At 40.4% G+C, this 15537-nt stretch overlaps 1 protein-coding gene across 1 annotated transcript in view; it reads left to right on the top strand.

Moving 5' to 3' along the window:
- Nucleotides 1-459: 459 nt before the first annotated feature.
- The window catches only part of ADGRG2 (adhesion G protein-coupled receptor G2), a 63535-nt gene continuing 48457 nt past the window's right edge, over nt 460-15537 (top strand). The window contains exons 1-2 of the mRNA XM_075096532.1: nt 460-902; nt 11818-11936. Of these exons, the coding sequence (XP_074952633.1) occupies nt 11819-11936 (118 nt within the window). The 5' untranslated portion in view covers nt 460-902; nt 11818. The remainder of the gene's footprint in view (nt 903-11817; nt 11937-15537) is intronic.

Below are 15537 nucleotides of genomic sequence, written 5' to 3'. Positions count from 1 at the left end.
ATTAAAAAAAAGTCATTGAAAATGCTGTGTTGTCAGAATACGCTTCATCCCAAACAATTAAGAAGAGGGAAGAGGAGGGCCACGGCTGCAGCCTACTGCTGTCCTTCTGATGGCTAAGTGAAGTTCATTCACACCATCCATAGTTTGAACTGACTGAACGTATGAATCTCGAACGAAATTGAATTAAGGCTGCCATCTCTGAAAAACTACATTTACGTTAAGGCTTAATGTAGTTAAGTCTGTTTTAAAAGTGAAGTAAGTTAAGCAAGAAAAAAAGGCCCTTTTAACATTGAACACGTTGTCCACCAGGGAATTTAGAAGAGTTTAATCGGAGCGGTCATTCCTCCCCCGCGAGTTCGTTGTATCCAGCTGCAAAGCGTCCCCACATTTCCTCTCTACCTGGCCGGTTCCGCTCGCCGCCTTCAGCTTGTCCCGGGCCAGCCGCACGCCGCAGGAGCTGCCCCGCGGGGTCGCCGCTCCCCACAGCGGCCCGGGACGAGGCCCGCACCCGCGGGGCCGCCGGGCGAGGAGGCGCCCTCAGTCGCCGCCGCCACCGGGCCCGCCTTGCCGAGGGGGCGCGGGGACCGCTCCCGCGCGGCCCCGCCGGCCGCCACCGCGCCGGGTGCCCTTTCGACTCCTCGCAGCACCTCCCTCGCCTGCCTCCGCCCCCCCGGCCGCGTCCAGCGGCTTCCCCCAGCTGCCGGGGCCGGCCGCCGCGTCTCCTGCGGCCAGTGCCGAGCGGGCGGGGCGGGACGGGACGGGGCGAGACGGGCGGTCCCCTGGGGCCAGGTGAGCGGCTGCTCGGCTGGCAGGGGCAGAGGCGGCGGGGTCTCGAGGGCGAGGAGGGACCGGCAACGCGGCGGGCTGCGAAGGTGGGAGTCGCCCTGCGCTGCCGGGCTGAGGTGAGCAGCTTTGCGGGCTGGGCGGCAGAGGTGCGCGGCTCTCTGGGGATGAGCCTTCCCGCCCACCTTCCCCGCGCGGGACGATCGGGGTGAGGGCAGAAAGGTCCAGCGAGGCTGGCGGTAGCGGGCGGTGGAGGGCAGGTCGGGGAGCTTCCCCCCTACCGCCGCCGAGCCTCGCGGCTTAGTCACGTCCAACTCACGGATCCCTCCCCTTGAATGGCACTTGTGAGCTTCGGTCCGGGGAAGCGCAGCCCGGCGGGGCTGCGAGGAGATCCTGCCGGCGAGCGCGGACCGTGTTGTGGGAACGGGGTGGGGCCGCGCGCTGCCGGGGCCGTTGGGGGCCGTTGGGGCTCGTCGCCCGGACTCGCCGCCGGGCCAGTGCGGGCTGCGAAGCCACGGTAAGGGGCTGCGGGGGACACGTTTCTGAGTTCGTCCAGAGGGTGGACTGCTCTTCCTATCAGGTACATTGCTCGGTGGAAAGGTTTCCCTCTGTTTTCCAGCCTCATTTTAAGCGCTTAATCAGGTAAAAAAAATCAGTAGCGTATTTAAATTGGCTTAAAAAGTGAATGATTTTGAGGGATGTGTCAGTAGGGTTTGAATGCGGTTGACGGTAAAGAGCTAGGGCAGCATCCTGTTGGGGCTGTATTTCTGGGCTGGGTCAGGTTTTGCTCTCACCCACATTTTCTGTGGGAACAGGCGCTGAGAATATATTCAGCTCAGAAGTTTTTGTCGCTTTTTTCTTTTACATTCTGCAAGGTAACCTCTGTCACTGAAAGTAAGATGTCTTCAGGATCACCTGTTGTGCACAATAATTGTTTTGAGGGGGTTTTTGCCAGTTTTTTGTCTTGTCCCTTGACACCAGCCAAGTGAGGAAAGGTCGGTGTACTGGAAGCATCCTTTTCTGGCTGCATTTGGTTTTGCTTTGCTTTACAGATATGGAGGTTTTGTCATTCTTGGGTAGTATTTATACTAAACTGAACTCTTGTTGCTTTTACTCTGTGGTTGTCTTGCACTGATTTATGCAGAAACGTTGAAGAAATGCTAGGAAACTAATTCACTAGCCTTCTAAAGGCATGCCTACTCAGCAAATGAAACGTGTGATTGTGCAAGCCCAGGCTGGTTTTGACTTGCATAAAATCAGTTATAGTAATGCTGAAAATGTGGTAGAATGAGCTTCAGCATGAGCCAAAATAGAGTTTACAACCTCAGGTGTGCAGATCTAAGTGTTATTTGCTCCCAAAGCAAACCATTTTTGTCATTTGTGCTGAAACAGTAAAGCTGGTGTTAGGTGTCTCTGCTCAAAATAGGTTTCTTCCTTTTGCTTGTGCAGGCTAACAGTGTACATCATCATCAGAAGAGAGCTGCACAAATTGATATTCCTGTTCTTAAGCTTTAAGCTTAGGGGTTTAGCCATTCTGTCTGAAGCTGGAAAGTATGCTTCTGTAACTGTTTGCATGGGTGAAACAAGCAGGATTTGGTCCTCTGCCGGGTGACTGGAAATGTGTTTGTTGAATTAAGCTAAAGAACAGAAAACACGTCTTTGCTTAGGAGGGTCTCCAAGCACTTGTCTTCACGGAGGAAGCACACTTTACTGATAAAGCACAATTTACTGATAAATGCAATCTCTAAAGTGAAATGCCTTGAAAGAAGATGCAGGAAAGAAATTGTGTGTAAGCAAGGTTTGCTCAGATGTGAATTGGGGCCAAAAATTTTTCTACCTACACTGCAAGCTACTATTATTTTATTTCTGCTGTGGCAGTCAGAAACCAAGTGAAATAATATTATTAGCATTTTTATTAATAATACTTTAGTATCTTAAGGTCATTCTATAGGTCAGATGGAGTTTGTGAGCACATTTTTTCTCCTCAGTGCCTTCCAAACGTAATGTTAAACTCCTATTTCTAATACAGCAGCAGAAATTGACTTAAATTAGAGCCAGCTGCAGAGATATAAAGGACTAAATTCCCACTCTTGAGTTAATTGCTCAAGTTATACAGTTTATGTGCTGTGAATGCTTTTAGTCAGGTCTTCCATTAATAACTGTAGAATGTTGGCATATTGAGAAAGTTTTGGACTTCATGAGAGAATAACTGTTGTTAAATTTGGACAATTTTAATTTCTTAATATGTAACATGCCTTGGCAAACACGGTATAGTTTTAAAACTGGTCACTAGAGTTTGGAATTTTGTATTTTCAGTGGAATAGTAGATTAGATTATTTGAAGGCCAAAATTAGGGTAGCTCATGCAATTAACTTCATTGACTTTAGTGGCAGAATTGGCATGAATAAGGCATGCTATTTGGCCTGAAAAGTTAGCTTTCTGATAAATGTTAGGTTTAGTAGTATTGTTGTATCTAGGTTCAGTTAAAAGCTTTGCTCTTTTTTCAGATGCATGGATTTAGAGAATTTTCATTTGTTGCAGGACACTAGCAGGTGCTACTCAGCTTGCAAAGAAGAAGGGAGCAGAGTGAATCATTTCATGCTCATTAGATAGGTGCTTATGATGATGAGGGTCTTATTCTTTCCAGTCATAAATTCCTGGTGGAATTACAATTTGGAAAGGGTCTATACTTGCTCTACAAAAAGATAGGCTTGTGTAACTATATGGCAATTAATAGGACTCAGTTATTTGGGAGACTTGCCAATTTGTGCCAAAATTTATTTGAAATTTATTGTTGTTCAGGGTGGACAAAAGGTCCTTTGTAGTTGATGTTAAATCAACGACAAAAAAAAAATTGCTTTCAAACTCCTCCCTGCATGAGTCACATGGATTTGTCTCCAGCTGTGAGCTGAACATCTTGTATACCACAGGTGCTCAGCCTGTGAGTGTTACTTACTTCGGCTTTGGGACAGTTGTATTGCAGGTAATATGTAGTGGAACTGATACAAGATTTTAGAAGTGTATTTGGCAGCTAAATTCCCAGCCTCAGCATTTTCTGGTTTTGTTTTATGGATGAGCACTGTACCCAGAAATCTAATTATTGTTTGACACAACAGCTGCTTTTCAGCTAGTCCCTTATTAATACAGTGATTTTGTTCTTCCATTCTAGGTCCCTTTCTGATGGCTACTGAAATACAGTATCCTTAACATCTCAGAGAAAAACTGTAGTTTTTAATATAATTTACTTATTTTTGTTTGCTTTAAAAGAGAACTGTTGAATGTCAGTTGTACTAGATGAGACAGTGTATGGAAATCTACTTAAAATACTTCTTCACTCTGTAGAATGTAGGGAAATTACTAGAATTTATCACATTATTTCTGTTTTCTGAAATTTGCATGATCTGAGTACCTCAGCTGATGCCTTAGTTGCCAAAAAAGAACAACCGCTTACAAGTTAAGCACTGTTTATGTTCTCATTTATGGTGTTCCTTAAAGGAATCATTGAAGAGTTAAGGCCTAAGAGATCCATCAGTAGGTTTGCCAGAAGTTGTCACATTTGACAAGATGTGACACATTTAGAAATGGTAGAACTAGCAAGAAAAATACTAATGTGAATATGCTGATTATGGAAATATTATTGTGCATACGTAACAAAACCCAACACCTTTTTACTGATGCTTTTAGTATTTTAAATATTATCTTAAAAATCCCTTTTATATGCTTTAGAGAAAAAATTACTGTGGCTCTCTGCCTGGATTTATTAGACATCTGGGCATGCCTGATTGTGAATGTTGCCAAATTCCATATTTAATTTCTGGGTTCTTAACCAGACTTTGACTATCTTTGTTTCTTTTGCACCAAATTAATGATGGACATAAGCTGTCTGAATGCGTTTCTGATAATACTTGCCACTTCATATTTTGAAGTCTGGGGGACTTTGTTCCATCATTACTTATTTATAGTATATAGTCCAAGTATTCTTATAACTTGAATTAAAAAGTGTTTTCTTTTTTTTCCCCCTATCTGTTTCAGCAAGTCAGCATTGTGGTTAGGGTGGTTAAGGGCAAGAAGGCTAATCACTGTTTTTTTGTAGAGGTGATGATGGTGAAAGAAGCCATGTGGAGTGTAGTTGTACAAAGTAAATTCTCTGAGCTGATAGGTTCATGGGGGCTGCACACAGAAATGGCGCTGGTTTAAATAAATTATTCAGAAGTTGCTTTGAAGTCATCTACTCTCTTATGTGACCACTTTTCAAGTATTTAAGAATGATTACTGCTGACTAACATGTTTCAGTTGTATTAGTCTAATGTGTACTCCATTCGGAACTTTGCCTCCCCTTCTTTCCCTAACAACTGATTATGGGGCTTCTCCTGGCAACAGTGCCATCTCCTTTCCCCTGTGCTCCATAGACTTACATTGTACCCTAAGGAAGGAGCAGTGCTAAAAGATGCCCAGAATGCTGTTCTGGCATAACCCCATTTCCTAGAATGTCTTAATAGAGGACCTCCAAATATTTACCCCATGTGAAGACTGAGGTGCCAAAGAGACTGTATTCCCTCAGGCTGTGTAGGGTAGCGATGCCATGTTGTAGTGGGGCTCTGGAAGATACTTGCTGCAGTGCATCCATCTTTTAAAACTGATGAGCTTTATTTCTTTGGTACAAACTATTAATATTGGTCCTTGGGCTGTTGATTAAAACAGTCTGAGAGAGTGTTTAAAAGAGAAAAAACAAACAAACAAACAACTCCACCAAGTATTGTGCTGCTTAGCTTCCAGAGAAATTTTAGCAGTTCCAAGTGCAAGATCCAAGAGACCTGTTAAGTCCATAAAGTGAAGCTTAGGATGAAATCACAATATAATTTCTTTTTTAAGACTTTGGGGCGGTTGGGGCATACGCTGCTGTACAAGTGCTTTTTGTCTCTGAGGTCTGTAACAGAGAACCATCCAATACCATATTACACTCATGAATCCACTTACATAAACCCTAATGATCAAGCTTATACTTTTACACTAATCTAAGGGAAGATCTGTGAGTTAAAATGAAGGGCAGAGCTTGGCTTACAGAGCTTGGTATTTGTAAAATACAAGGAAAAAAAATCTAATACCAATATCCTGCAGCAGTTGAAAGACTAAACGAAAGAATGGATTTCTTGGAGAATTTGTCCTCCTGGTTATTTCTGTTAAGAACTGAACCAGTGAGCTATGACTTTTGCAGAGGACTGGTGTCTGTAACTAAGTGGCTCGCTGCTCTTCATAAGCCAACTTATTAAAAAGCAAAGTATTTAATATCTCTGAAAACAGTAAAGATTTATGTCAGGATGACATGTTTGGAAGGTCCTTCCACTGGCTCTACACATTACCATTGCAGTCTTAGGAAAAACTGCAGTTCTACATAAAGTGACTGAATTTTGTAGAACACAGTATGCCTATTTTTACAGCCTTTGATAAACACTAGAGAAAATTAATGAAAACCAAGCTATTATCAGACAGTAATAGGATTATTACTGTCTTTTGGAAAAACGCATTAAACCCCCTCCTCCCCCCATGGAACAACATTTTCAAATCAATGGTGCTACTTCTGGTGTTATGTCAGTGGATACTGTGTGCCAAAATTCACAGTGACATAAGACTTTCCAACATAAGCGTCCTCCCTATTACATCTAACTCGCTTCAGCCAAAATTTAAAAATAACATAAAAACTTTACTACATGTTGGTTCCAGTCTGGAAAATATAAGGGGTTGATGGAAGAAGGCTGCAGACTTATGTTTCTGAAAGTAACTGAAGGCATCAAGTTCTCATACCTGGGCAGTGTGATGTTTCTCTTGCTGTTTTCTGTCTTTTATCACCTGGCATACATTTCAGTAATGCAGACTATCACAGAACAAAAGCTAGAAACTTACTGTTCATTATTACCCTCCTCCTCAGCAGTAAATTCTATAAATTTGGGAAATATTTTTATTAAATAGGGGATAACTACAAAAGTGGACAGAACGAGCCCCAAAGACTATGGATGAAATAAGTGTGACTTGAACAAAACAGCTTGAAGTGCCGCAGTAGACAGCATGGTTAGAAGTAAATGATTGATTGCTTCACATCATGATTTCCAACATCAGTTTCTGTTACCAACACTGCCATATGCTGGCATTGACAACCTGCTCTTGCTAATTCTTGCATAAAAGAACTAAAAGTTTTTTGAATTTTAAAGACTGCCAGTAAATAGATATATTCAAGAAGAATTGTAAAATTTGAATGTATTTTTCCAAAAGTGAGTTAACAAAGTTCAGTACAGCACAGAACAGCTGTATTTATGTTTTGCACTTTCTTTGGCTTTAAGCCTGTTGAAAATACATCTGCTGTAATACAAGGCAAGCAGTGTATTAAGGTAAGCCCTGTATCTCTTGGTATGTCACCTGTGAGTTCACAGTTGGAAAGCAGTCCAGGTTTCTCACGCTGCACTTTGAGTGGAGCTGCACCATGCAGTCCCCCCCTGAGGCTGGTTGCAGAGGCATGACTTCCAGCTGTGTCTGTAACACAAGCCCGGTTTCCTGGGGCACCTCAAAGCCCTTTCACTGTGGATACCTGTGACTCACTAGCTAGCTGAAGGGCTTTAAAAACAGCAACTTCAAACAATGTCTCTTATCTTTCGGAGGTACAAAGCTGGGTACAGCAGAGTAAACACAGTAAAAGCCTTACAGGCCTTGGTTTTAACAGTTTTCTTTGCTTGCTCTTGCGGGTTGCTGTCGGCTTACTGACGTTCATGCCTCTTCTGCCTATCCTTCTGCAGCAGGCTGCATGTCACAGTGTTCGTCTTGGTCAACCTGTTAGATTTTAGTAACTTCTGCAGAAACTCTGTGCTTCTTAGGCAGGTAAAGCTCCCATTGTGTTAAAGGACAATTCCACTAGTAAAACAGCATGAAAAAAGCTAATTAATACTACTGATAAGAATAAAGACTACTCTTTGTGCCATCTTCCTGTCTTCACTGCCAGTAACCTCTTTAATTTCCAGAGAATGTGATATTAATGCAGAACTGCAACATGCGTAACACAATATATAAAACAACCATCTAATTTTTCAAAGAATATTTGTTCATTTGTTTTAAGGAAAGTTCTATCAATTCTAGTTTCACTTGCAAATTAATGACATGGTATGATATGTTTTATGAAACCTGGGTGCCAACGCTACAAGATTGTCACTGGTCAAGATAGAGCACTCTTCATGGAGAGCGAACAGGAGGGAACGGCTTTATGCCTGAGCCCTTACTTTCTGTTTTCTGGATTTCCGTTTTACCCGCTGACCATAAAGAAAAGTAATTGATTATATTCTACTTCAGGCAGGTAGCTCTTTGTAAATAAAAGTGACTTAATTGTTATTTGAGAATAGTAAGTGAGAAAGTAAAGACAACCAGTTATATCTTTACCGGTGGTCTGTCCATAGAATTCTTTCCCACACTTGGGTGGCTCAGTAGGTGTGCCCAGAAGCCGTTGTACTCGTTAGATTTGCTTGATTTACAAGTGAAAATTTTTCATCCTACTGCAAAAAACAATGCAGATTCATGCTGGGCTCTGAGAGTCATGCTGTATTCATCTGTTCTAATGAACAATAAAAAATTTATTTGAAAAAATGAACAAAACTAATAACAAATGAAAAAAAATCATTTTTGCCTAATTCTGTCATGTCCACAACTATGTATTTACAATTACATTACTTTTCAGGATCATTATTAAGAATAGAGCTTTAGAATTCCAATACAAAGAAGGGCTTAAATAAGTGTAAGAAAAACATAATGTCCAAATATTTTGGAATGTATCGTATGATCTTTATTTCACGAGGCATGGTGAAATAATATTTTACGTCTTTTTATTTAAAAAATCTATTAAAAAAATCTATCTCACCTAGCAGCATCTTTTTCTTTGGTACTGTCTAAAGAGCATTGTTGCAAAAAGAAATAAACGCCAATGTTAGTTTCCTAACTCTTTTAATATAATTTAATTTTTATCCAGACATTGGAAGAAATCTTGAGCTAGCATGAATGTTGGAAGTCTTGCAAAAAGTCAAGGGAGCTGTGACCATGTCAGGATTTTGCTTTATACATTTTCATGCTTTCCGGCTATCTGGATTTTATTGCTGTCCCTGGGGCCATTAATCTGCATTCATAGCTTTGAATAGCTTTGGAGTTCTTGATGTGACTGTATTCTGTCAACAAGAAGCTGTGCGTCCACCCCCAGGTCCATCTCAGGAAGTGAGAACAATGTCAAAAAAAAAAAACCAACAAACAACACCCAGAGGGGATAAAAACCTAAATGTGCTGAAAATATTTATTACAGCCTTTCATTTAAACACTGGACAAATATTAGCAAAGCCCACTCTGGAAGACCTGAGTTAGAGGAAGGTCCGTTCAAACTCCACAGGGCTGCATAGGACTCAGGCAGAACTGGAGTCAGAACTAGGAATTTCTTGTCTCCAGCCATCAAATTTAGTCTCTTGGAATGCAGTTGTTACTTCTGTGGGTGAGGCACTAACGTGATTGTCTAATGAGGTCTACCAGATCAAATAGAAGGCATACTTGGTAGTGCGTGATTAAATCTCTGTCCTAGTCAGCTCATTTCATGTATATCTCTTTGCAGAACTGGGGCTTAAGGAGGAAACTAAATGCAGGAGCGTTCTGAATCAGCGTTGTATGTGACACAGAGCTAGCATTTTGCTTCAGTACTTACCAGCATCGATGGCTAAATTTGTGGGTGCAACTGAGTATTTTTGGGCTCCATCCCACGCACATTTCAACTCTTGATGTCTAGGTAGTAGAGGCAAGGGATGCTGGAATTTATGTTTGGTTTGTTGTCCAAATATATCACTATGGATAGATGGTTTACTCTACAAAAGAAGAGATTTCCCCAAGAAATGGAGGAATAGATGGGCAGCTTGGCTTTGCTTGGAAATGACCTAATTTGAGACTAGATGGGAAGTGTGAATCAGCAAAGAAAGGAAACACAGCTTTTGGACGGACATCTCTTTTAATCCTAGTAAATTATATTGTAGATGCACAGTCCTTGAAGTTGTCAAATATATTTAAGCATGACAATTATCATTATCAGGTTCTTAGGATAATTAATGTAATTCTACAAACAGCTTTATTAATACATGATTTTTAGGCATTCGAGAGGAGCAAACTGAAGACAGGTCTGGACATGTTTCCTGTGAATCTTTAGAAAGCTAGCTCACCTTTGACAAATTTTGCTTTTTGTACTTGTTTTTGGTTTTGCTCTGTTCCTGCATAGGATTGCATGTATTAGCTGTGTCCGTTGTTTTAGCATACCTTTTATTTTCTCTCAGCTTTAGTATACTTGATTTTCGTATTCCTCTATCAATAGCCTTTCTTCTTGCTGGTTAACATCTGCAGCACCCACACAGATGTCATTCATGATGTTGCCACAATTTGACTATTATTTCTTTAGTGCATTTCAGTTTTAAGTGTGGCATCCAGAATATGCAAAGTTGAAGCAGTGTGTGTCATCATCCAGATTGGTCTGTTTCAATCTGATCAGTATGATCTTATTTTTGTGCTACAAATATCACACACTGTACAGCTATTGAAAACACTGGCTGGCAACAATGTTGCAGTGCTGTAATTTTTAAAAAGTCTTTGCTTTATGTTTTCTATGTTACATTATCAAATGTGTATAATTTATTTGCATGTACCTTTAATTTCCAAAATGTCAATTATCTAGCAGCTTCACTCTTTCTCAGCCTATTCCTGCAGCACTTCTCTTGGAGAGTTCAGCCCATGGTAACCATTTTGTATGGTTATATATTTGTGTGGTATTTATATTATATATTTGTATGGTATTATAATAAAAATTTACATTACTGTGAATGCTTGCAAAAGATACATTTTAGCCCAAACCTTAACAGACATTTACAACTCCTGAAAGAGTTTGTAATTTACAGTTCCTGAGAAGAAGGGAATCTATTGCAGCCTGATACAGCATCTACAAAAAATACAGTAAGGTTTGTGAGCAGCATGAGCGCTAACCAATACGCTCACACATACACCAAACTTGTGATGGCAAAGTTAAAGTCCTGGCGTCATGCAGAATGATCTGGTCCACCATAAAGCTGAAACATTAAAGACAAACAATACATAAAGTTTACTGCTTTGCATTTGCTTCAAAAATCAATTATAGAATTGGTTGCAACTATTTATTTTTAAACATTTTTATTTAAGAAATAATGCATGCAAAAAGCATGTGAATGTTTCACTTAATGTTTCTTTCAACATGCAAAATATTGAGATGATGTACCTTTTTTTAAAAGATCTCTTTTTAAAAAGTGTATAATTTAATAGAACGTTATCTCTTATAGCAGAGGCATGTTCTTTGTCCACCACCATGCCCTATTGCTTACATTAGGCAACCATCACTAGGAAGAAATGTGGACAAATCAGGTTTTGATGATACTCTCCATGAACTTGCTGCCCACAGTGACTTGTGGCATTTCTTACTTTTCTGCAGTAGCTTCTTGCCTTGAGAATGAGATGAGGATTGGGAATCAAACTCTTCCTTAGGAGTTCACAGTGTTGCTATTAAAATGTCAGATGATAGAACCTGCTGGTAGGGGACCGGAGAAATGCTTTCTATATACTTAGGTTAACAAAGCTTTTGGATAAGCTCTCCAAGCTTCCTCTCTGGCTCTTTTTGGTTGGGGTTTTTTTGGTGTTTTTTGTTTGTTTTTAAAATGTTGAAATCCTTATTTGTGCAAGGGCTCATGACCATGCTCTGATGTATTTGAGTCTTTGGAGAATTAGAGCTTGAATGGGGTTTCTTTGGTTTTGTTTTTCTTCCTTTCAGCAAACAGCCCTTTCTTTTTTGATGACTTGGCAATACTCTACAGAGTGTGCATTTCTGGACAACGTATACCCAATAGTACAACAGGGTTGAAAAGATTTACACTCTTGGGTTGGAAACATAATTCGTCATGGTATCTGCACCCTGCACTTCTAGTCACTGCGTTCTGGTTTTTTTCTTTTTTCTTCTAGAATGGTTGCCTGGGGAAAACATCGCTGCTGTGTTGGCAGAATACAGGACATTTTCTTGAGATTCAGGATTGTTCTAGCAGTCCTTTTACTTCATGTGTTCCTGGCTACGGCAGGCAAAGGTAAGACAATTTTTTCCTGATTCACCTAGTGTTGGTATTCCAAATAAATAGCATTAGTCTTGATGAACAGGATTTTTGAATATATTCAGAACGGGCAAGTTTCTGTCCTCTTGAAACCAAGAGATAAAACTGCCATTAACAAGAAATGAAATGGTGCTTAGCACTTTGGATATACAAACCCTCTGTTTACAGTACCCATTTTCCTAAAAAATCAGCAGTAGTAACTTTTTTTCATCTATGGATGAGGAGAGAATGTAAACACAATATATAATAACAAGACAAATGACTGACTTGTTATTTTTTTGAACTGGAAGTGTTACCATTTTCAGAATATGTTGTTAAATCTTTTGCACTGCTCTTACACAAACACCGCAACATCCTTTGAGCTTCACTCTACTTAGTGCATGTGTGAGCACAGAACATCGCGTTGGTCTTGGTTGTGGGTCTCAATATGGCTAAGGAAAAGGTGGTAAGGTCCAAAACATGTAACAAAATGATGCATTTGAATTTGGTAAGTCTATGTTCCTTATCTGATGGTAAATGAAAAATATATTCCTAAGGTTCTTGCACAAATTGGGTAACTGATATGGTGATGCTTTTATATGAGGTATAGTAGAATCAGCAATTTGTGTTTAATTCACGGCTATTCTGTAAGCTGGCAGATACAAGTCTGTCACTGCTCTGGACCTCAGCTGATACAGATAACAGTGCTTGTCATTTGAAAAATGTCCTTATATCAATAGCGTGTAGTACATTTATGATGTTGGTAATGTGCATGGAATATTAAAAAATTAGAAATGTTTTTTGCCATGTACTTAATGCTAGTTTTAGATACTGCTTCCTGTGTTGTGGTATGTTACTTTACAAGGTCAGAGTCTCTTGCAGTTCAAATGTACTTAGTGAGTATGCCTGCTTAATGGCATTGTATTCGCAATGAAATTTCATAGGTTTACAGACTAGACTAATTCTGATTCTAATTTTCCAAACGCAGTGATTTGCGTAAAATGAAGCTTTTATTGAGACAAAATTTGAGATTCAGATGATAGAACCGTTACTAAGATGGTGAGGTTTTTAACCTCATGTACTCTGAATAGTAAAAAAGACAGGGCTGCTCAGCAGGTGGATAAATGTCATACAAGAATTTTTCCAGGGAAGATTCAACTGCACCTCAAGTTCTGAGGAAGCAAGCAAAGAGGGACCTTGTTTTTCACCTATGTGTCACTCTCAAGTGTCAGTAATCCTTCAAGAAAAGCTAAACTGATGCAAGGGTTTATTTACGGTTCCACCTTTGGGTGTTGGGTTTTTTTGTGGGTGTTTTTCTCTTTTTTTTGTTTTTAGGCTGTTAGCACTGTCAGCAGCATCTCTACTCAATCCTCTCCTCATCTAAGGTGCCAAAATATGTTTGTGTTCTCCGGGAAATATGAAAAGAGAAGAACTCCCTGTGTTCTTTCCAATGTCTAGGACACTCTGGATAATATGGCATAGTTTATCCCCAGATATCCAAATACAACTGTGAATGAAAAGGGATGAAATTCATTTTTAGGAGACAGTTCTTAGCTTCAGATTTCCAAAACATTCAGCAGAATCAAGTGACCCACATGTAGAAAGTTTAGAGTCTTAAGCTTTTTATAAAGAACAGTTATGAGCTGTAGGCAGAATATATTAGGATACAAGATTCTTGTGATGTCATTTTAATGGACTGTAGCAAGACAAATATGTTACAGGTGGCAAACACACAGAAATTAATGGCTGTTGTTACTGATTAAAAGCCAGATTGTGCAGACACATAAACTTGTCACTATTTTTATTCAAGAGAATACTGAACTGTATTAATGCTCCTCTATACTGATACAGCAGCTATTGGTAATGTAAGCAAAATGGCACTGGTGCTTATGTACTGAAGTGATCTGGTCCTGTATGTCTAATGCTTATTACCTATGGTTGGCTATCTCTTGTAAAGATATCAATTATTACATCTGAAAATGTTTGAAAAAAGAGAGGTTACATTTTTGGTTTACGTTTACATTACCATGTCATTCTCAGGAAGTTTATTTGGAAGTATGTGCATGCATTTCAGGATTTCTTTTAGGGTTTAAGAGAACACACTTATTAAGTGGATGCTCTTAGTTTTAGTGAGGGTAGAACCCCCAGTTCTTGTATCTATTAGAGATAAATATATTAAGAAGGAATAATTTGCATTTCTGAAAGAGGTTAAGTGCCTGAATACAGAAAATAACATGGAAAAGTCAGCCCACAACTACCACTGCATGGAGTTTTCTTGACTCCAAACTGTGCTTTTTGCGTATTTTTCTTACTCTGGAGTTGTTTTGATCATTCTTTCTCCTATGCTACCTTTTCTGTGCTGTGGTGATAAAGCTATGTTCATGACTAGGTTTCTGAATGTGATTTGTATTGTCTGGACCCAAAGGAACTAACTGTAAGCCAGGAATGCCACTGTCAGAGCACAGCCAGTTCCAGCTCCTCAGTTCTATGGTCAAGGGTGGGCTGCAGCCCACAAGTACCATTACTAGAGAAAATAAGCAATGATTAACAGAACTTCCAAAAGCTTTAAAGTAATGTCATTTCCTACTTACGTTGCATCCAGCCACATATCAGAATTAGCAATGATGATGTTGATAATTAATTTCTAACTAATTTAATGCTGTATGGCATGTGTTCCACTTGGAACAGCACAGTGTATTTTCTGACTATGGTTATGATTTTCTTTGTGCTTTTTCAGCATTCTTTGGGTAGACTAAGCGTATAAAATTTTCCAAGCCTTTCTTGTAACGATTTGGATAGTACTGGTATCTATTCTCTTAACTTTGGCACCCCTTTTTGGCACTTTTTTCCTTTTTTTAAACTGTTTGGAGCCACCTGATCAGGAAGAGGAAGTTGATGAGGCCTTCTACAGACAGCTGGAAGTAGCCTCACAATTGCAGGCCCTGGTTCTCATGGGGGACTTAAACACCCTGATATTTGCTGGAAAAGCAACATAGCGAGGCGTGCACAATCCAGGAGGTTCCTGCAGAGCACTGAGAATAATTTTTTGACATAGGTGGTGGAGGAGCCAATGAGGCAAGATGTGCTGCTGGACCTTGTGTTAAAAAACAAAGAAGGTCTAGTTGAGGATGTGAGGGTTGGGGGTAGCCTTGGCTGCAGTGACCATGAGATGGTGGAGTTCAGGATCCTGCATGGTAGAAGCAGGGCAACAAGTATGATTACAGTGCTGGACTTCAGGAGAGCCAGCTTTGGCCTCTTCAAAGACCTGCTTGGAGGAATCCCATGGGTTAGGGCTCTAGAATTAGGGGTGTCTAAGAGAGCTGGTCAGTATTCAAGGACCACTTCCTCCAAGCTCAAGATTGGTGCATCCCTAGGAGAAAGAAGTAAGCAAAGGAGCCAAAAGACCCACATGGATGACCAAGGAGCTTCTAGAAAAACTCAGATGGAAGGAGGAGGTTTATAGTATGTGGAAAAAGGGACTGGCCACTTGGGAGGGATATAGGAATGTTGTCAGCGTATGCAGAGATGCGATGAGGAAGGCCAAGGCCCACTTGGAACTCAATCTGGCAAGGGATGTCAGAGATAACAAGAAGGGCTT

Source organism: Phalacrocorax aristotelis, chromosome 1, assembly GCF_949628215.1.
Source record: "Phalacrocorax aristotelis chromosome 1, bGulAri2.1, whole genome shotgun sequence".
Taxonomy (NCBI): domain Eukaryota; kingdom Metazoa; phylum Chordata; class Aves; order Suliformes; family Phalacrocoracidae; genus Phalacrocorax; species Phalacrocorax aristotelis.
Note: the sequence above shows the minus strand (reverse complement) of the source record. Positions and strands in the feature narration are given on the sequence as shown.